This window comes from Sciurus carolinensis, chromosome 14 (assembly GCF_902686445.1).
Source record: "Sciurus carolinensis chromosome 14, mSciCar1.2, whole genome shotgun sequence".
NCBI lineage: Eukaryota > Metazoa > Chordata > Mammalia > Rodentia > Sciuridae > Sciurus > Sciurus carolinensis.
Genome location: NC_062226.1, coordinates 75,493,933 through 75,516,315, shown reverse-complemented (window position 1 = coordinate 75,516,315; position 22,383 = coordinate 75,493,933). Strand labels below are relative to the sequence as shown.

The 22,383-nt window shown below is 37.7% G+C and overlaps 1 protein-coding gene across 1 annotated transcript in view; it reads right to left on the bottom strand.

Moving 5' to 3' along the window:
* Positions 1-14,323: 14,323 nt before the first annotated feature.
* The window catches only part of Rorb (RAR related orphan receptor B), a 187,626-nt gene continuing 179,566 nt past the window's right edge, over positions 14,324-22,383 (bottom strand). The window contains exon 10 of the mRNA XM_047525760.1: positions 14,324-21,913. Coding sequence (XP_047381716.1) covers positions 21,758-21,913 — 156 coding nt within the window. The 3' untranslated portion in view covers positions 14,324-21,757. The remainder of the gene's footprint in view (positions 21,914-22,383) is intronic.

Sequence of the window (22,383 nt, the reverse complement as noted above, 5' to 3'; positions counted from 1 at the left end):
TGGGATCCAAGTCTATATATAGAGAAAAATGGGTAGGAATGAATGGATTCTAAAAATTTCTTCACCTAAAGGCAGACATAAATCATTCTAAAAATTATGCTTCTCAGAATAACAAGAGGAAGAAATTGATAAAATTGCCAGCACAAATAAATATGTAATTAAATTCTAGTTCTAAATACTAATGTCTACAATCTAGTTTGAATGTGTCCCCCAAAAGTTCATGTATTGTAGACTTATCCCCAAGTTCATAAGTTGGTGATATTTGGAGATGGGGCCAGTAGGAGGTAGTTAGGATTAGATGAGGTCATGAGGTGACATGAGGGTGACATTACAGCATTAATGGTTTTATAAAAGGGAGTATTCTTGCTCTGTCTCACTATATGATGCCCTCTGTCATGTTATGATATATCAAGAAGACTCTCACTAGGGCTGGGGATATAGTTCCATGACAGAGACTTGCCTAGCCTGTGTGAAGTTCTGGGATTTATTCCCCATCACAGAAACAAACACACAAACAAAAATAATAAGGCTCTCACTAGATACTGGCTCCATACTTGTGGACTTCCCAACCTACAAAAAAAAAAAAAAAAATGAGCCAAACAAACCTTTATTCTTTATAAAGTTCCTGTTCTCAGGTGTTTCATTATAGTAACAGAAAATGGATTAGGTCCTTTATCACTCTCTTCCACTATGCCCAATAATTTGATCCATCAGAAGTTTGTCTATTTTATAGCATTTCCAAAGAGTCAAATTTCTGTTTTACTGATCAACACAATGTTAGTTTGGATTAATTTCTGCTTTTTGTCTGTAATATTTCTTTCTTTGATTTAATGTATTCTTAATTTCTTGAACTAAAAACTCAGCTCAGTTTAAATATTGTTTTCTAAAATGTATGAATACACATATTCTACTAAGTTCTATTTGGTTACATTCCATCAGTATTAGTATTTAATATTCACATTTTAAAAATTTCTAAGTCACTTGTAATTTAAGTTTTGCATTCCTCTTTAATCCAAAAGTTACTTAAAAGTTTGTTTTCAAAATTTTAATTTCTTTAATTTTTCTTTTTTTTTTTTTGGCAGTACTAGGGTCTTAACTTGTTGTTCAACTTTTAATTTTTCCACTGGGTAAATAATCTGTTATTTTTGGAATTTATTAAGAATTTCTTTGTGACCCAATATGCCATCAATTTTTATGAATGTTCCATGTGTTTGAAAATAACTTGCATTTTAAAAATGATTGGGCACAGAGTTAATATTTATACATTATATCAAACTTGTTAACTGTGTTGTTAAAAACTTGCCTAAATTTTCTTAAGAAAAAAAACAACAACAACATTATTTGATCTTCTAGAATTTGAGAACAGTGGGCTTTTTGTTCTCTGTGGTCTTTAATTTTTCCTCAGAATTCTAATAGATTTTGCTTTATATGTTTCAAAACTACAGGATTAGCTACCTAACAAGGTAGACAACTACTGAATCCTTTAGGTGGTTTCATAACTTTTTGAAATACTAACTAGTACACACCATAGTTTTCTTGAGCTGTTTTGTCTAATTACTATTTCTATATCCTTAAGAACATCTTTTTGTTAGTATTATCTAGAAAATTTAAAAATTTATTTTCAAATTTCCTGTGTCAACTTGCTTTAAGTTTCTTGTTTAAAACATTATATATGCATTAACTAATTTTTGTGTTTTGTTTTCAGTATATTATATGCCTATTATTTTTTCTTCCTTTCCTTTCAGAGATACAATGTGCTCCCCAGTGTTCTTGAGTATTTTTCTGCTTTATGATAATTTTTTCATAATTTTGTTCATGAAATTCTATATTTTTAGTTTTAGATTTTTTGATATTTTGTGGTATTTATTACTGTAGTATAAGTTTTCTTTTTCCATTTTACATCTTATTAATATGGTACTTTAAATGTAGAGATTTTCACACACAGTCCTATAATTAAATTATCTTTTTTTATTTAAATAAATTTTTGAAAAGTAGTCTTGCATGTCATAAATTTTTTTACATGCACAATTTATATTGTTTACAACAAAATGATTATTTATTTTCCTTTCTATATTCGTTCTGATTATCTAATTCTTTATCAAATGTAGCTTTCTTGTAATCATTTATCAATAAGAGTTTTTATTAAGGATTTTTTTGTGGCAGCTGTTAGTAAAATTGCTAACTTCTCTCCCACAATTTGTTCTTGTACACCACTTATTGGAAACCAAACTTGTTAGGTGGGAAATTTAGTTTAGAGCTTTTAAGAAGTATTTTTTTATTATGATCATATGCGGATCATGAAGGGATAATATACTACAATAATCATGCAGTGTGACATATAATATATTTAATAGTAGAATTCATTTTAATAACTTTATAAATGGTATTAATCTTGAATTTCTGGGACTATTAAAATCTGAAGGGCTCCCTTATATTTTTCATTTATACTTTGCTTCATTTGAGGTGGGAAATTACATCCCATAGCTGAATTTTGGAAGTACGGCCTATAAACATTGATCTTCTCTAATATCTGTTTTTCTCATAATGGGCTATTAGGGTGCTCAAATGCAGAATGCATGTGAAAGACACAAGATGTGAAGAGCTCTGCAATGGTTCATCTCCACTAGTATTGTAGGTATTCAAACGGCGTGAGTTAATTCTGTTCCATACCTAACTTGGTCACTGTTAGGGTTTGGATCTGGAATGTTCTCAAAAAGCTCATGTGTTGAAGGCAAGGAAATATGTCCAGTGGTGGAGTCTTTATGAAATGAAGGGATCACCAGGGCTTTCACCTCATCAGTGGGGTGGCTGAATCCATTTGATGGATTAATAACTTGAATGGACTTCTAGGTGGAAACTGAAGACAGGGACTAGGGTTGGAGGAGGTAGGTCCCTGAGGACCTGTCCTTGGGGATAAATTTTGTCCTTGGTCTCATCCTCTCTGTATATATATACTTCCTGGGAGCCATGAACTGAGCACCTGTCCTCCTCTGCATCCTTCTACCATGATGTTTCTGCCTTGGAGCATCCAATCACAGACTGAAACCTTTGAAACTGTGAGCCAAAATAAACTTTTCCTCTAAATTATTTATGTCAGGTATATTGGTCACAGTGATGAAAAGCTAACTAACAACCATCTTCATCACATATTTCCTTTTTCAATATCTATGCCTTGTTAAAAAGGGATATGAGATTCTGTGCCCAGGGACACAGTAGATATGTGGGATTATTTATTTAGAAATGAATTACGACATACAGCTTCCTTTTAAAGTCAGACTTTGGGATATTTTTTTGCTGCTGATTCCGACAACACATCTGTGGAATACATGCTTCCCGTGGTCATTTTGGTCAAATCTGAAGCTGAGCAGATGCTTGTTCAAGCCTCAGCCACCTGGCAGGCCATTGTTGACTTGGCAAGAGCCTCCAGACTGGGAAATTTGGGGAACACATTTTATCCCAGATGAAGGCAGGATTATGAGTTGATGATTTACTGTGAGACCCAAGGTTTACTATAGGCACCATTCAGAATGGAATGGGAAGCTTGGGGATTTGCATTCATCAGGCACAAGGACCAGGAGCCAGGAGGTGAATTGTAGACCAAAGCTGTTTCACCAGCTGGTGAGACTTAGCAATTTAATTCCAACCCAGGTAGAGTTGCATTCATTAACAGAGGGCAAGCAGACGAGCTGGCAGAGACTTTGCCAGGGTTTTTGCCTACAAGGGAAGAAAGAATCTTTCTAACAGACAAATGGATACTTAGAGAAGATACCTTCTAATTTCTCTTAGGTTGAGTTCCATAAATCACTCCCCAAGTAGGGAACCAGGGAGCCTCAGATAGTCTTCCCTTGCTTCATAAAAATCACATGCTTTCAGGTGTTAGAGTTTCTGGGAATTATGTTGCTTCTAATTATTATTATTTTCAAATATTAATATCCTTTATAAAATAACAATAATTTTGTTTAAATATTATTTCATCAGCAGTTAAACTCTTGTATAAATAATATTTAGCCAAGATTTTCTTCTATGAGATTCATCTTGAATATACAATTCCATGTCTATGGACATCTAAATCTCTTCTATAGATTTCTGTGGGTTACTGGTAAGTAGAATTTAAATCCTCAACATCATATTAAACATTTTGAGGTTAACTTTACTGAAAATTTGGGACTGTGTGTGGGTGCCATATTGTTCATTGAGCAGGAAACAACCTAAGCCATACGTTAATCATCCCTGTTCTTAAAACCTGGGCCATCCAGTCACAGTTTCCCACTGAACCACTGACCCATTTGTGTTCCGATTTCATCTCATTGGCTTCATTTTTGAAGTCTCCTTCCGATTTCCTCATGTACTTCTTTCCTCTTGGAGAGCCTCGGTTTGACAGTTACTCTTGCGTCAACTTAGTTGGATTGAGAGGTGCCTGGGAAATTAGTAAAGCACACTCTGGGTGTGTCAGCAAGTGAGTTTACAGAGATGATTGGCACATGGAACAGCAAACTGAAGTGGGAGGATCTGCCCTGAATGTGAGCTGCATGTCCAATAGGTTTGGGACCCAAATGGAACACAAGCTGAAGAGGAGGAACCCTGCCAATGTGTGTGAGCCCATTTCTTCTGGAGCAGGTGTGTATTTTGCTGCTGCCATCTTCCATGAACATCAGGCTCCAGCTTCTTCAGCTCTTTAATGTGGATATACACTAGTGACTATCCAGGGACCTTCTATATATTCAACCTCAGATTGGGGGTGCATCATTGGTCTCTCTTGTTTGGGGTTTCAGCTTCTTGGACTGAGCAGCTACTGGTTTCTCTGGCTCTCTAGCCTGCAGACGGCCATCGTGAGACCATCTAGCTTCTAATTGTCTGAGTCCTTCTCATAACCCCCTTTTATGATTATATACAGATTCTCTTGGTTCTGTTTCTCTAGAGACCCTCACTGATATACTCAGAAACTCTGGGTTCTTTTCTACCAGCACATGTAAGTTCAAAGCGCTCAAGTCTCAACAGATTTGAATATTTTCTCTGTAGTAGTAACTGTCTTCCTGAGCCGGTAGTTGTGAGTCTATGTAACAGATTATTTTTTCTTAGCACACCAATATAGATGAGTGGTAACCGTTCCAATGTTTTAAAAAAGAACCATAAGGGAAAACAAATTGACTCTGATTCAGCTTGTAGATGACCAGTTCTGTGAGGGCAGAGTTCTAGAAATATTGAGATAAAAACGAACCTCTCAGATAGGCATTCCAGAGTTTTCTAACAGTCTACTTTTGACCTTTCTTCCATGTATCTTCCATCATTGCTCATCATGTTCTCAACTCCCTATGGAGTCAGGCAGGTAAGAAATTCATTGAGAGGAAAACTGGAGAAAAAACGTGTCCTGCATAAAGGGAGGACTGGGTCTTGACTGGGCACTAGTCAATTTTTCCATGTGTCAATGTTGGAACAGTGTTGCCAGATTTTTTTTTTTAAGCATTGGAAATTTTGATTTAATTTGAAATTTCCTAATTAGTTCTAAGCCAAACAAAACATGTCTGGGGTAATATTGGAATGCTGCTGCTAGTTACTCTACATTCTAGACTTCTCTCTCTTTCTCCTTTCTTTCTCATGTTTCTTCCGCTAAATGTTCTGATAAACATCATGTTATTCAGAGCTCAGTTTAAATGAGAGTCTTTCTGTTTCACCATTCTATCCTAAAGTTTTTCCCAAATACATTTAATCACTCCTTTTCAGTTAAATGTATCTGAAAATACATTTTACGAAGTGTCCCTGTACTTGTTGTTCTATCTGCCTTGCTGCATACACTATGAAAACCTCAAAGACAGAAACCATCTTCATCATTTGTTATCCTGGGAACCTGGTATAATGTTTAGCATATAGTAAGCACTCAATTAATGCTTGTCCAATGGGTGAGGGAAATAAATGTGGCTCTGGGCCATGAGTCCTTGAGCTTAGATCTCCTCTCTGCTCTACCTGGAAGATTCTTCTTGCCCAAAGGCAAAGCTTTGTGATATGTCTTTTACACTTGGCCACAATACCTTGCTTTTGGAAATTATTATCCCTGATATTTGGGGAAAAACAGAAAAAAAACCTGATATAATATGTGTCAAAAATTACTGTGAAAAAAATTTACTGGTGTTTTGAGCAAATGTCTGTGCTATTTTTTTGAAGAGTCTATTTTTAAAGCTGTTTTACTGTGCAGTGCATCAAGGGAAATTGGACAGGCATTTGTTCTTACCAGCAAGGAAGGATATGTGTATGTGTGAATGAGGTAAAAGCTGAAAGTTGGACTGAGCCATCTAGATAATATCAAAGACTCCTTTCCGGAATGTGAATTAGAGTAATCTGACTTCCTTGAATCTATCTAGATCAGACATTTAAACTCTGCTAAGAAATAGATGCGTCTTTCCCTAAGAATGGTGTCATTTGACCATTTGAGAGATGAGGTCTCCACAAATTCAGAAAAAAATTACTTCTAGAAATTTAAACCTGCAGGGTGTGGTAGCACATACCTGTAATCCCAGTGACTTGGGAGGCTGAGGCAGGAGGATTCCAAGTTCAAGGCCAGCCTGGGTAACTTAGTAAGAGCTTATTGCAAAATAAAAACTTTCAAAGGCCTTTGGATGTGTCTTAGTGATAGAGTGCCCCTGAACTCAATCCTGGTATAAATAAATAAATAAATAAATAAATAAATAAATAAATAAATCCTAATTTCATAAAGGAATGATAATTTGGAGAGAAAGATCTAGAATTTCCAGAGAGAGAATTTTGTACCTTCCTCCCCCATTTATCTAAAACAACTAGTCTTGATTTTAAAAATCATCAAGATGAGAACTTTTTTTAGTTGGATAATGTAGAATTAAGATATGTTCCAAATGGATTATTTTAATAGTAAACATTTTCTTGACTTTTTCCTTCAAGACCAGAAAGATCTTAGGGCTCAATGGTTTTTAGTGTAAGACAAAAAAAAAAAAAAAAAAAAAAAAAGTTTCTATATGTGCTATATTTTTAACTTGTGTGGTGTGTCAGGGATTTTTGAGGTTTAATGAACAAGAATTTCCTGGCCAATGATGTGGATGTGTGGTTTGGGGAGAGGAAGTTTCTGCCAACTGAGGAGCATGAGAATTACTCTTTATTTTGAGAAATTTTTTTCTGATTTTACTTTCCTCACTTAACCCCCCTACCCCCACCCTGAGACTGCTCCATCCCACTTTAAAATGACGTTGAATTTTTTTAAAGGAGGGATAACCAAATGGCATTTTATCTGAATACATTTGAGGACTGCAAGATGTTAGGTCTGTAATGTGTGGTGAGGATGGAAAGCACAGACGGGGAAGTTACTAAGCAAGTCTGGAGGATACCACATGGTAGCTGGGCACTCTGGTAAAGTTGCCTTCTGTCTGATACATCTCCTCTGAAGCTGCTGGAGCTGTCAAAGGGCCGATCCCTCCTTCCTCTGTCATCCTGGTTAAGTATTTTTATCTGGCTGTGAGAAGGTGTTGTAGATCTTCTTGGTTCATGCCTGAGTTTATGGTGGGGCATTTGATCCTTGGAAAAAGGGCATGGAAGGGTGAGAGGATGCTTGGAATTGGGAGCCACGTTGGAGTCTCAGAATTCCCACTTAATCCAGTTAATTCTCTCAACAAACACTTACAACTTTCTTCAGATAACCTTGTCCATTCCCTCTGCCCTGTTATTTTCTTATGCTGCTTTGATTCTCATCCTTTAAGAAGAAGCTGTGTGATTTGTAGATGGATTATCAGTCCATAAATGCAGATGTTCAAAGAAGAATTTTATTTTCTTGAAATCAATTTGAAATATCATCATCTCATTGAATGGGTGGGAAATTACAAAAATCCTTGAAATGCACATGATGAAAGGGGAAGAAGCTTCTCTGTGAAAGAATATATTGGGGTCTTAACCCCCAGTACCTCAGAATGTGACCTTATTTGGAGATAGGTCTGTACAGTGATGATCAATGTAAAACAAGGTCATTAGAGTGGGCCCTAATCCAATATGACTAGTGTCCTTACAACTAGTGGAAATTTGAGCACAGTTGTACACACAGGAGGAAGGAAGAGATTGAGGGTAATGCTTCTATAAGCCAAGAAATTCTACAGACTACTAAAACAACAACAGAAAGTTACTAGAAAGTAGGGGAGAGGCACAGAACAAGTTCTTCCTCATAGCTCTTGGAAGGAATTGACTATGTCAATATCCTAATCTTGGATTCTATCCAGAAATGTGAGATAATACATTTGTGTTGTTGAAACCACTCAGTTTGTGATATTTTATTACAACAGTTCTAGCAAACTCATACACTAATGCACACTGTTTGATCATAATAGGTTCTCACTGAACAAGCACTGAATGAATCAGTGACCTGAGGTCCCTCACATGGGAGGCCTCTAGTTCCTAGAAATTGAGATTACATGCCTGTGTTCTAGAATCATCATGGCATAGTTCTTCATGATCCAAATCTTGAAGGCAGAAAATTCTCCTCATTAGTGCCTTGCGTTAGACATAGTATAACTTTTGCTGGGGGAAGAGAGCTCAGAAGCTGAATAGTTTGCTTTCTACCTTGCAGAAATTCTTGAGGTTAGGAATTATAATGAGTTTTAGGTATGAATTTGCACTGAAAGGAGGAAAAATAAAAAAAAAATTGAAAGAATATCTCAAAACATTTTCTTTCCACAATGGGCAGATATTGCTCTATTTTTCTTACATAAAGTGTGGGATCTGATATTTTCTTTCTTTCTTTCTTTCTTTCTTTCTTTCTTTCTTTCTTTCTTTCTTTCTTTCTTTCTTTCTTTCTTTCTTTGGTACTGAGTATTGAGCACCAGGACGCATTATCACTGAGCAGCCACATCCCTAATCCTTTCTAATTTTTATTTTGAGACAGGATCTTACTAAGTTGCTGAGGATCTCCCTGAATTGCCAAGGCTGGCCTCCAAATTGCAATTCTCCTGCCTCAGCCTCCTGAGTAGCTAGGATTTCAAGTGTGCACCACTGTGCCCAGCATGGATCAAATACTATCTCACTGTGAACCAATATGCACAGGTTATTTTGTGTTAAGCTTCTCTATTATCCTTGACATCTGGGGCCTTGCTGACCCAGGAAATTTTGCTCCTCCCAGGGCCATCAAATTCCCAGAGATAGAAAATGACTTGCTTGTAAACGCACTTTTCAAATGCAAAACAATGGATCCAGAGCCCAAACCCCAACTACCTCCTTTACTGAGCTCTTACATGTGGTGCCACTACCCTCCTGGCCTAACCACTTGAGGACCAGAGGCTAGATAACCAGAGTCAGCTCCTATTCCCAGAGATGACTGAGGTTATCCAAATTGGCTAATTCTTACTTCTTAAACTGTTTCTTCCTGTTGAAGGAACAGTTCCCCTTGCCCCTTCTGCCTCCTGGCTTCCCCTGTGGTGCTTCCCTATGTGGCCCTGGCAGATGTGGCATGCCCTCTCCTCTTAGAAACTGTGAGTCACAAAGTGCCTTTTCAATAGTAAATGTTTTCTGATCTCTTGACCTCACCATACCTGAATAGTACCAAAACCTACATTTTGAAACACAAATGCCTACAAAAACCATGTTCTCAGTGCACATATGACTAACATGGTTGACACAGGATCCCCGACTGATCCTGTATCACTGATATGTATCACTGGCTGTTCTGATGATCTCTAAATCAACAGATTTATGAGAAGATTAAACTGTGAGAAACATTCAGCTAAATAACTGAAAATTTTTAGCATGCAAAAAGTAAACTGGGAATGAGGACTGAAAGATGTGGCTATTTTATTTAATTTATTGAAGGTATTTAAAAATTTTTTTAGTTGTAGATGGACACAATACCTTTCTTTAATTTCTTTATTTCTATTTGGTGCTGAGGATCCAATCCAGTGCCTCATTCATGCTAGGCTAGTACCACTGAGCTACACCCCTGGCCCCTGACTGAAGGTATTGCTATAACAAAAATAGGTCTGGATATGCGCTTGCTCTGTAAGATCTGAATGATCAGAACTAGCTATAACTGGGGGTAAAAGATATGAGAAGGAAGATTTTGTCTTTCTTCTAAGAACTGAAACAATTGTTTTAAAAACCCCAAGTGAGTTATGATGGGCAATAATGAGTTCCAGAGGAATGTTTCGGAAATCTCCCATGCTAGCGTTTGAGAACCGGACACCAAAGGTGAAAGGGGCTGTGACACTGAGGAAAAAGGAAGTGCTGTCCAGGATTTCCCAAAGGGCAATGAATTGGAAACTTATAACTAGAAGTGCATGTTGGTTGGCAGCAAGACAGGAAGACCTCTGTACCCAGAGGCAGGAGGAAGGGGTTTGACACAGGTGGGCTGCAACCCAACAGCCATGTTCCTGGCCTTTCTCAAAAACTATTAACCAGTTAAATGTCAGCCAAGAAACTGCTTGAACATCCATGCCTGGTATTCCACGCTGGTTTGATTATCTTAAAGACTTCATATGTCCAATAGGGTTTGGGATGGCAGTTTATCCAGGAGATAAGATGGAGGTTATGACCAAAATGGCTATAGTCATGTCATGCTGAATCCCTAGAAGTAGAGTAAAATAGAGAATAAATGACAATAGGTAAGGACTTCTATTTTTTTGGTGACAATTATAATTAGATTTATAATTATTATTTTTTATTTGTTCTGATTAGTTATACATGACAGTAGAATGCACTTTGACACATCATAAATAAATGAAGTATAACTTCTCTTCCTTCTGGTTGTGCATGATGTAGAATCACAACAGATGTGTAATCATATATGCACATAGGGTAATAATGTTAGATTTATTCTCCTATCCTTCTTACCCCCATGGCCCTCCCCTCCCTTCACTCCCTTCTACCTAATGCAAAGAACCTTTACTCTTCTCTACCCCCTACCCCCTTATTGTGAATTAGTATCTCCATATTGGCCTTTGGTTCTTTGGGATCGGCTTATTTCGCTTAGCATGATATTCTCCAGCTCCATTCATTTATTGGCATAATTTCATTCTTCTTGAAGGCTGACTTATATTCCATTGTGTATATATACCACATTTTCTTTATCCATTCATCTGTTGAAGGGTACCTAGGTTGGTGCCATAGTTTAGCTATTGTGGTGAGCTCCTATAAACATAGATGTGACTGTGTCATGTAGTATGCTGATTTTATGTAATATCTTTGCCATCTAGTTTTATTCACCTCTCTCGAATTCTATTCTTAGCATTCTATTTTCATGTCTAGAGTGCGGATTCCAAAGGACAGAATCTATACCTGTGTCACCACTGTATTCTCAGTGAACAATACCTGGTATGTAGTAGTGGATCAATGAATATTTGTTCAATAAAATTTGAATAAATGTTTATTGAAATATCTTATGAGAAATAGGATTAGAGACTTTTCAGAATTTCTTTTATATTTGGGTCAGGGCTGTTAAATAGTCCCCACAACCTGCTTTCTCTTCCTTGTGGGTATAGCTACAGTATATTTCTCAACCACTTTTACTGATATGTGGTGCCATAGGATTAATTCTGATTGGTGAAATGTGGGTAGACCTTGAGCATGTAAATCTGCCATGTAATCAGGCATGTTCTCCCCCACCTCAAATCATAACCATTTACAAATCATCTAGTGACTAAGATGATATTTAAGAGGACATTTGACCCACTGTTTTGATTGCTGGAACAGAAACACAAGGCCACAACTCTAATGGCTCCCATCTCTCAAAAAAAGGACCTTCTCTGAGATTTCTCACTTGTGCAACAGTACAGTTTATGAAGTAATCAAGTCTCCAAATTCTTTCTTTTTGACTGAGATTTAATGAAAGGATCAAAACACATTGGAGGATCTGAAAGGGACCTGCTGAGACAACACTTTTAAGTTACATTTGATTTTACACACTAAGCTCTCTGATCGCTCTGCTTTGTTTCCTGCCCACTGAGTCATCTGTAAAACTCAGAAGATTTGTATGCTATCTCATATCCCCTATACTCAGTCTCCTTCTCTTACTGCTTTGGGCTAAATTGCTGGTGAAAGGAAGGGAAAGAACATTCTTTCCTTGTCCATGGCCAACGGTCTACCATCTTTTCTCACTTCCCATAGTGACAAGAATGTCTGTGAATAGTGCCTCTGCTACAGGATGATTTGCTCAAAGGCAAAACCAGTGAAACGACAGCAAATAGATTGTTGTGAAACAAACCAGAAAGAGACCCCAACACGTGTATTTGGCATGCTCATTGAAGGCTTACTCTACTGCCATGAATTCAGGTGGCATAAATGTTAGCATCATATCTGCTATTATTCTCCTTCCCCCACACCTTTTTATAACCCAGATTGTCAGTCTGTGAACATCCCAGCCAGCTATTGGTTCACTCTTCAGCCTGTGAACATTCTCGGCAGTCATTGGTCCAGAGTGTCAGCCTGAGAACATCCTAGCCAGTCATTGGTCCACTCATCAGCCTGTGAACATTCTTGGCAGTCATTGGTCCAGATTGAGAGCCTGTGAACATTCTCATCAGTCATTTGTCTGTTATTAGCCTGCGAACTACTTAAGAATGGCTCCCCACCATTTTCTCTCTCTCTCTCCTCCTCGCTTTCATGCGCTCTCATCCTGGCTTTCTCTCTCTCTCTCTCTCTCTCTCTCTCTCTCTCTCTCTCTCTCTCTCTCTCTTCCTCTCATTTTCTTCTCTCTCCCATCAGAGAGACACTCTGCCTGTTTGCTTAATAAAATTTCTTGCATGAGTTTTCACGTCTGAAGTGGTTTCTGGGTGCTTTCAATAAAGGTCTATGAGAGAGAGTTGTGAAGAATTGCTTAGTCTTTTAGAATAATATTTATTCAACTGGTTAAGCTTATCAAGTTCAAATTCAGAAAACAAGAACAGAAAACTTTTATAGCATGGCGACTTTGTAGGTGGAGACTCCACCTGTTAGGACAGTATTAGAGAGCACACTTCACTTGTAGCTCTTCTCCAATTGGGTCAAGGAGTTACTGTCATGAGGGAGATGGGGTCAGCCCTGGTCATTGCCTTTGGTACCTGACATGCCTGACACACACTAGTGCATCATCACTGGTGTGATTATGGGAATGCAGTGCCAGTTCTTGTCCTGAAAGAAAAGAATCTATGACTAGACCAAAACTTTGTGTACTGAAAGGGGTTAATTCGTAATTTTTGGTGATTCCATCAAAGGTTAGTAATTGTGATGGTGTATGGCCTGAGCTGAGTTTAAAACTGGTAAGTTTCATCCTGTATCTCACTGCTTCCTGGATCTAGGTTTCTGAAAAAAACTTTTCGTGACTTTATATTAAAGAGTTCTGTGATCAGTCATTGGTGACAATTGACATGAGCTTGGCATAGGCTCTGATAATTCGTTTGCCAGCTCTGACTAGTCACTGGAAGACCTGATCAGAAACCCAGAGACATAAATGGTATTCTCACAGAAACATCGGTCCAGTTCTGTTTCTGTGTCCTCTGAGCAGAGCCATGTGGGACCTGGATGTCTTAAGATGGTGCTTGAAACATCCTAGAAGGGTTTTCACTAGCTCCAAAGACACGTTGGAAGAAATTCTCTGAGGGCTTCTGCAGGCTCATCCTGCTGTTTGAGCCACTGCTTCCACTTTTCAAATCCGTTAAATCCTGATTTAAGCTACTGTTCTTGGAGCATGTTGGCTCTGGGGACCCCAGCCTGCAGAAACTTCCAAGCACCTGAGAAACTGCTGGCCTGTTTTAGAACTGCTTTCTTCAACATCACTTTGAGGCTGTGATTGTCTTCAGTTGTTACCTACTGAACTGAGCTGGCTCCAAATAAGATTCATGTGGGTGGCATTGATTTCAGTGGTGCTTTATTAAAAACAAAAAAGTCAAATCCAGAGACCTAGAACCTAATTATTACCTGAAAGCTTTTGTCAGATGTTGGAATCCTCACATTCTTTTTGAACCTCTTTTGCAGTTTATTTCAGCAAAGTGTTTGTAGGGGAATTGCTCATGGCTCTGATAGCTGGGACTTCCTTTTATGAAAGTGTTGAGATGAGGATATTTATTATTTTTGAAAGATGGTGCTTTCATTTTAATTGTGAAGTATTTGGGTAGAATGAAGTCCGGATCTTTTCTCAATGAACACTTCAACTCAGGCCAGGTCCATGAGGACTAAAGAAATTTCCAGAATATAAACGACAAATTGTTTACTGGAAAAAGAATAACTGTAGGTAAGAATCCATGGAATCATGTTTATAAAAGTAAATCCATCTATCCTTTTCGGCCCCTCTTTTTTCCCTGGGAGTTAAGAAAACCACTAGGCAAGACTTTTTTCTTTTTCTTCTTTTAATTTTGTTCAGCATTAAAGGAGGGAACTTCATAAACATTGATTGTCATTTACAGAAAACATTCAGAAATCATGTGTGCATTATCCGGGAATGCTAACAGTATTCAACTAATAATTTACAGGACATAAAATAAGGACAAAACCTATTACATTCTAAAGTAATATAAAACTCTTTTTTAATTGTTAGGGAGTGCTGTTTTAATCTAGTATATTTATAATTAAAAAAACTCAATGCTTACTTCCTAAATGACTCAGGCTGCAGTTTTACTCACATACACAGAAATTAGGGCTTATATATTAAACAAGGAGAGAGAGAGAAGAAAATTGTAGATTTAAAAACTATATATGTCACTGGGTTTAAGTGTAGTTTGCCTTTTGCCTCTAGAGGCTGATAAGAATACATGGTGATGATGTAATTAAGCTCCAGAAAAATCAATGGTTGACTATAGGAGGCATTATTCTTTTAAAAAGATATAATTATTATGCATTTCAGAATGAATACTTTTATTTTACATACTCATGGCAATGCAACTTTTGTACATTGCCAAGAGTGGTGTGCATGCTAATGAGATGCAAACTGTACCCCTTCCACACTGCCCTCCAGGTGCAGTGGTGGTTAGTGGGGACAGCCTAGCCCCAGACAGACCATGGTGTCAATCACAGAAGGACATGGAGTCCCTCAGCACTTTACAAGTGTAGGCTGGAGCTCAGGTGAAAACATTAAATCTCTGAACATTGGAAGTAAATGAAAATCATTTCTCTCAATCCTAAAAGCAAGGAAGCATTGGCAGGGATTTAAAAAATATTGGAAAGTCTCATTTAAATCTAAATATCTTTTTTTTTATTATAAATTGATCCTCATAAAATACTAGCCTTTTAAAGTCATATTTGGGATGCAGGAAAAGCATCAGTTTCATCAGACCTGCTCCTGCCTGTGTTTCTATACTCATGACACCTTGGATTTTCCTCCCTCTCAGTCTCTCCCCAACCCTCCCCCAGGTTCTTTACAGCATTTATTTGGTGAAGGTCAGTTATGGCTTCAGCGAATGAGTGGTCTGACCTCAGATTATTAATAAGAAATAAACGTGTACAAAAATATTTTGCTCATCAGAAAGCAGTTTGTTTTCCTTAAGCTATTCCATGCAGAAAGGATTTGGACAAAGCCATTTGCTACAAGAAAAGATGACTTAATTCAGACAATGATTTTTTTTTTAAACTTTTCTTTTTCATATCATGTAGTTCAGATAGAGTTTGCAGTTCTTAGGCCAATCTTCAATTTGAATTCTTTGGAGCAGATTTAATTGACAGCCTGTCCCTTTCTCAGTTGTATTACAAAAAGAAGCGTACACTTAACACGGATGACCCGTCAGGATGCTTAAACTGTTACAACCAGTTTCCATTAAAAAACTGAGAAGTACATGACACTCAGAAAGGAAGCAAGTACATATTTGCTCTTTGTTGTTTTCCCCCTCTAAAAAAATTGTTACAAAGTCTTATGCTTAAACAGACATAGAAAAATCAGTGTATTCACTGTCTCCAGTTATTTACAGCAAAAATTAGAGACAGCATACATTGTATTAGACCTTCCACAAGCATATATTAAAAGTAATTACATTTGAAAAAATATTTTTATTTTTCCTCTACATTTCTACAATACATACTCAGTTTTCTGTGGGTGTAGTTTTCATTCTTGTGTGTGTGTTAATCAGATGAAGCAGACGGTACCGTGTCTGGATGTGGGATTTGTAGCTCTTCAGACATACCTCACCTGTGTCTACATATGGTAGCGACGGAGGCACGACAGTGCTTACCATCAGCCACAGCCAGAAGAGAGTAATTGAACAAGAGATAACATGCTGCTCAGTTCCTGAACTGGGTTTATTCAACTCCCAGTAACCCTTGTGCTTCAGTTTTGGCCATGAGAATAATCACTGAGTGGCTTTCTCTGATCCACTGGAGGCTGCGCTTACTGTCATGCAGGAGGCAAAGGTGACCAGGGTCAAGTCAATTTAGAACAATTTCAACATCTCAGGAAAAAAGTGCACAGACAACCCCCACCTGCTGCATAGGAACCTGTGGTCCGCATTCGGGAATGTGGGGGACCACATTATCAATAATTACAGAATAAATTCTTCAGATACATACAATGGAGGGAAAGTAAGAACTTGTTGCAGATGTTGAAGCCACACAGTGAATCACACATGTTGAGACTTGAAAACACAAAAGTCATGCATTTGACTTTTAGAAAAAAAAATGGCAAGAAAGCTAGCTCCCTGGCTATATGAGGATGGAAATTCGGGCAAGCAACTAGAAGAATCTTTGATTAGGCATTGTTAAGTTGAATTGTCCTCATTTTTAGACCAATATTTTGTTCAACTAACCTCTTACTATGTCCTTGAATAGTGAGAGTTAAATATGGAAACCCAATCGAAAGCCAGAAGGGCAAGATCTCTCCTTCCTTTCCCTCAACATTAGTATTATTCTAATGTCAGCCTTGGATGAATCTGGCCTGATTTTCTACAGCTGAATAGGCCACTAGACTGTGATTCTGATTTAAACCAGAGGTTGTAACTGGCAGTCTCTGGGGATTGTCTTCTGTTCCGAGATGTGTTTGTTTGGTCTACACTTTGCATCAACTGCCATTATTTACAACTCAAGAGACTGCACAAAATTTGGAAGCTCTAGCAATGCCAAACTTCAGCCTCATAGTGAATGTCCTATGTTAGGTGGGCTATTTCCTTGCCAGCTTGCTGCTGGACAACTTCTCTCATTTGTATTCACTCCTTGGTCCTTTTAGGCATTTGAATTTATGCCTCTGCTTTAGATGGACATGGGCCTGAAACTTGCATCCCCCTACCCAAAGTTTTCAACTATTTTCTGAAAGAGCCTCATGGTTTCTCTCATTGGACCTTTCCGTCTATTTGCTGTTTGTATTAGCAGTTGCAAACAGAACATCAAATAGCACTTCATCTAAAACAGATGGAGGGCTTTTCCCTCTTCTTTATAAAGGGACTTTGTGCAAAGTTTCACTCCAAATGCACACTCTAAAGTTATTGCTCTCCTATTGACTGGTGCTTCTGTCAGATTATAGACGTCCCTGCCTGAATTTACTTATCTATTATAGTAACTTCATTGGAAACAACAGTTAATGGAGATAAAAAATCAATCAGGAAGAAATGATCTCTTCCACTTTCCAATAGCAGTAGAATTTTTTCCTTGCTTCTTTAGTAAGCAGAAACAAAGAACATGAAATGACACTGACATTATTTGCAGCTGACTGATGTTTTGTGGGGGAAAACTGTAACCTTTATTTATGTGGTCCTTGGGACATAAGAATGCTTTTGCATTCAAGTTGGGTATACATAACATGGTTGAGAGTGAGTGTGCATTGGCTCTCCATCTGCTTGGTTCTCCACAGTTTAGTTTGACTGCTGTGAAGTTGTGTTTTGAACATGGCAGCCACAAAGGAAATGTACTGATGTTTCTCTCATGTGTCTTGCTGACATCCAGAGTTCATTATAATTTAGGGTCACTTAGATTCTGCCAAAGACATCTAATTACCCAAGAGAACATTATATTCCTGTTTTTACCCACTCAGAGGTCCTTTAATTCAGAACCCTGAAGACAGTGTTAAGACAAAGGAACTCGAGAAAGATTGTTTTTACAGCACATCTCTTCCCTTAGCTTTTAGTCTTTGAGAATAAAAGAGCCAACAGAAAAAGGGCTGCAGCAATGACCCAAGTTGTCATGTGGGATGTCACAAAACAGATTTGGAACCCCTTTCTTCTCTCTCTCTCTCTCTTTGATACTGGGGATTGACCCAGGGGTGCTTAACCAATGAGCCACATCCTCACCCCTTTCTTATTTTTTATTTTGAAGTTGCTTAGGGCCTCGCTTGAAATCCTCCTGCCTCAGCCTCCTGAGCTACTGGGATCACAGGCATGCACCACTTGCCCAGTTCCCTTTATTCTCCTTCCAAAATTTGCCCTTTATTCTATGGACACAGATACACTGGCAAGCGAATCTGCACAGTTTTACTTTCTTGTCAATTTCATCCAATGCCAGTTAGATTTCTCTCTTTTCCTTGATCAGGATTTGCATAGGAAGCTTGGATTTTCTGGGACATAAATATTCCTAAAAATGGAGCAGCTGATTATTTGACTCTTAGCAGATTTTAGGAAATGAATGTAAGTTGTCCTTATTCATCTGTCATGTTTAGGCAAGTCCAAATAATAAAGGCCCATTTAGTTTATGACATAAAGTCACTACACATTGGTCTGAAAGCCTTGTCAGAGAGGTTCTCTCACTGGCATATTTAATTTGTGCCATTTAAATTTTGTTGTCATTTTCCTGTTTTTTTTTTTTTTCCCCTCCTTCTTGATGTATCTTTTTTTATTATTTTATTTTTTAAATGAAACATCCCTGAGCGGATACAGTGCAACATCTGCATCAAGCAGTGATTGTCATTTACGAAGCATGAAGTGAGGAATACAGAATATGGAGTCCTTCTTCCATTGCACACCTTATCAGGAGTGTGTTGTGAACATTTGTTAGTTCTCAGGGGGAAGGGACAAAGTCCTGGAATTGTGTGTTGTAAAGACAGTTGTTCTTACCAAATTTTCAAAATACCTTGACATGTAGTCACAAGAGATGTTCAAAGGGCAGCTATTTAAGGCTTTGTTATTGTTGAAAACATGGCTTGACTCTCTTGTAAGGGGAAATATGGCAACTGTAGCCAAAACTGGAAATCTCTTTTCTCAAACTGAAGTGGGCTGAGCTTGTACTGGTTGGTTTCCATTGTATTGTTCTGGTTCAGTTGCTAGCTCTGTTTCCTGTGTCCCCTAGCTTCAAAAGGTTCATGCCATCCCAATGAAATGCTTGCACTAGTGGAAATGACACAAAATCAAAACCAGTATCTCCTGAGACAAATGTGGGGAACAATCTTTTTCCTAAACCACCCATGGGACAAGGGAGGAAAAAATTCTCAGCTACTTCATCAATTGAGCCAATTTAAATCCTCTAAGGTAAACTGGAGGCAACAAATGATTCCCTTTGCAACAGAGCAGGAATTACAGGCTGCCAATGGGAAACACGAGGCCAACAGAACAATGAAAACAAAGTTTGACATAAGTTCAAAGCTCAAAGGGAAACACCAAGTAGACACATTAAGCATCGCCTATCACAAGCCAATCATAAAACATACATTGCATTTGGAAACGGCTTGGTTTAATTGAGTGCCTTCCATTACCCTGTTTTCCTAGCAATCAGTAAAGTAATCTTTCCATTAGAAGGAAATATGACTCTTGGAATTAATTCTTTATACAAAGAGCTAGCAGGAGTGACATTTACACCAAAAAGAATTGAGTCCCTGTAGCAGCATAATAAGCAGTCTACAGCTGTCTTCTTAGAACCAAAGGTAATTTGGTTCAATGTAGTTAAATTAATTGAATATAACAGTAGTTGAGAAAGAGATTCATTATTTTAAAGCCTTTTTGTTTTTCCCCATTGGTTTGGAATTCATCAATCATGAGGTGAGAAAAGTCTTCGTTTTATAAAAGGAAAAGACTGACACTACTGTTTTGATCATCAATCAGGAGTTCTGAGGCATCTTGGAGATGGCTCTGGACCATGAACTTTAGGGGAACATAGGAGATGAAAAATAGTCAAGGTTTCCATGATCGGAAATTTACAAAGCAGGCATGTGTGTGTGTTTGAGAGAGAGAGAGAGAGAGAGTGCATTATGTGTTTGACAAGGAGAAAAGGACAGATCTTTATGGACAAGCTGGCCTACACCTAAGGAGGTCATAATTTTCGTTGTCTTATATGTAAATTTCTCCCATAGTTTCTATTGTTAATTTGACTCTGATAATGGACATGGACATGCCTCTAGAACATGGATAGAAGGAATGTCTTGGAATTTATGCTTTTCTGATGCTTAATTTTACCTGAGAATAGGTGGAGAAATGAGAACTTGTACAAGAATGCCTAATTCTCTGATCCTGATGTCACCCTTGCATTCTTTAAGTTTAAGAGTTGCTAAAAATATAATCTAGGGTGGATGGATGATGTGATTTCAAACAGCACAGAAAGTAGTTTTGGCATTGGGTGTAGAGTTCCATAGAATAAATATATATTTTTTAATCTGTCAAGTTTTTGTTATATTTTAATAATACAGTGTTTTTGAATTGAAGAAAATTAGAGGCCCCAGACTAGAAAGACAAAGAAAGTCCTACCTCCCATTTTATTGTTGTTTTTTCTAACAAATACATAAGGATAAATATCAAGAAATACTTCTTTATCTTGTATGTTCTATTTCTGCCTCTTTGCCAAAAAATGATTAGAGAGAAAATGTTTAACCCAAATGGCATTGGGCCCTGGAATCTGATTTACTGTTTTCTCTTATTTTTCTAGAGCAAATGGCTGGTGGTAATAATGCACAGATCATAATTTTTTGGTTGAAAACACTGAGCACCAAAGTCAAGTTTTTGTCACAACCAGAAATCCAAATCCTAAGAAAAACTGTTTTATATGCTTTGGTGGAAAATAGAAAATGTCTAATTGTTTGGTCAGAAAGCATCCCATGCCTTTCTACATTATCTGCAGCCCAATTCTTAAAACAGGAAAATGGCTCCAAATTCTCTGCCCCCCCCCCAATATGTACCACCTTGACAAGGCTTTGATGTCACTGATAGGAATAAGGGTTTTTGTATAGAGGTTGTGCATTACATAGACTTTTTTGTAGACTTATTTCTGAGATGGTACCGATCTGCTGTTGACTATAGATGAAAACTCTGGCTGAAAAAACAAAACCCTGATTGTCTAACATAAAAGTAACACATAACACAGAAGGTAAATAATATAAGAGAGTCTGACTGAACCTCCCTTGCTAGTAGGTATGGTATTTTAAGCCACAGTGCGTGTGCATGTATAAGTAATAGTCATATATAATATTCCACATATTATATAGTTATTACATACATGCACAGTACTTTCCAAGACAGCTACAAATTTACACATGCATCAACTATCTAAAAACATAGAAATAGATAAGCCTATTAAGTGGAATTTTCTTAAATTATATTTGAACAATCAACAGGAAAAGTAATCATGTAAAGTACCGCTCTGTTCTCGTATATATCTACAATAAAATTCTATAAACAGTTGTTTCCAAAACATACCCGAATAAAATTAAAAAAAAAAAAGATAACACCCGGTGTCCTATATTTGTATATTTATGGTCATTTCAAAACAAACAAACAAAAGAGCCCCACTCAGGTGCATATTTACATTCTTCAAACTGTAGCGGTGAAAAATAATTCTATGAAGTGCAGGACATTCCTAATGTTGCAGTAGTGACATTTTTCGTAAGTCTTCATGAACACATTGCTTTCGTCTTAATGGTGGTGTACTCCATGACTGTGAGCCAGTTCTCTCGTCCCCTTCATTTGCAGACGGTGGCACAGTCAGGGTTAAAGAGCTCCTTGTATAATGGAGGAAACAGTGTATTCACTATGTCAGGATGAGATTGCTTAAATACCTGCAGCTTCTCCCCGTGCAAGTTGCAAACTGCCGTGATGGTTGGTATCTTGGCTATTAACTGCAGAATGGAGAGACAGGGAGGGAGACAAAGAGGGAAGCTCATTAGTGCTCTGTCTTCTCAGTCTTTCCTGGCCCCAGATGAAAGTAAATGACTTTGGAAAAAGATGTTCAGAAAGAATGAAGGCTCACTTTCAGCTTCTCTTTAGAACAAAACAAAACTGCACCTCTTTCCCCATCTCCTAAAGAAAAATTAAGAGAAGAAAAGAAGCAGGGTCAAGCTTCCTGATTCATTGTTTTAAAATAAAGTATGTATGGGAAGTTAGTCGTCTGGTTTAGTAGTTAGCAGTGGGTGTTCTGCTGACAGGCTGCCTGAATGGAAATCCTGCTTCCAAAATAGTCTAATGATGGTGTGGCTGTGACATAATTCTGTCTCAGTTTTCACATTTGTAAAATGGGCTCACTCACAGTATCTACTTTTTTAAGTTGTTGGGTGGACTGAGTTAATTCTTGTGAAAGCATTAAGAACAC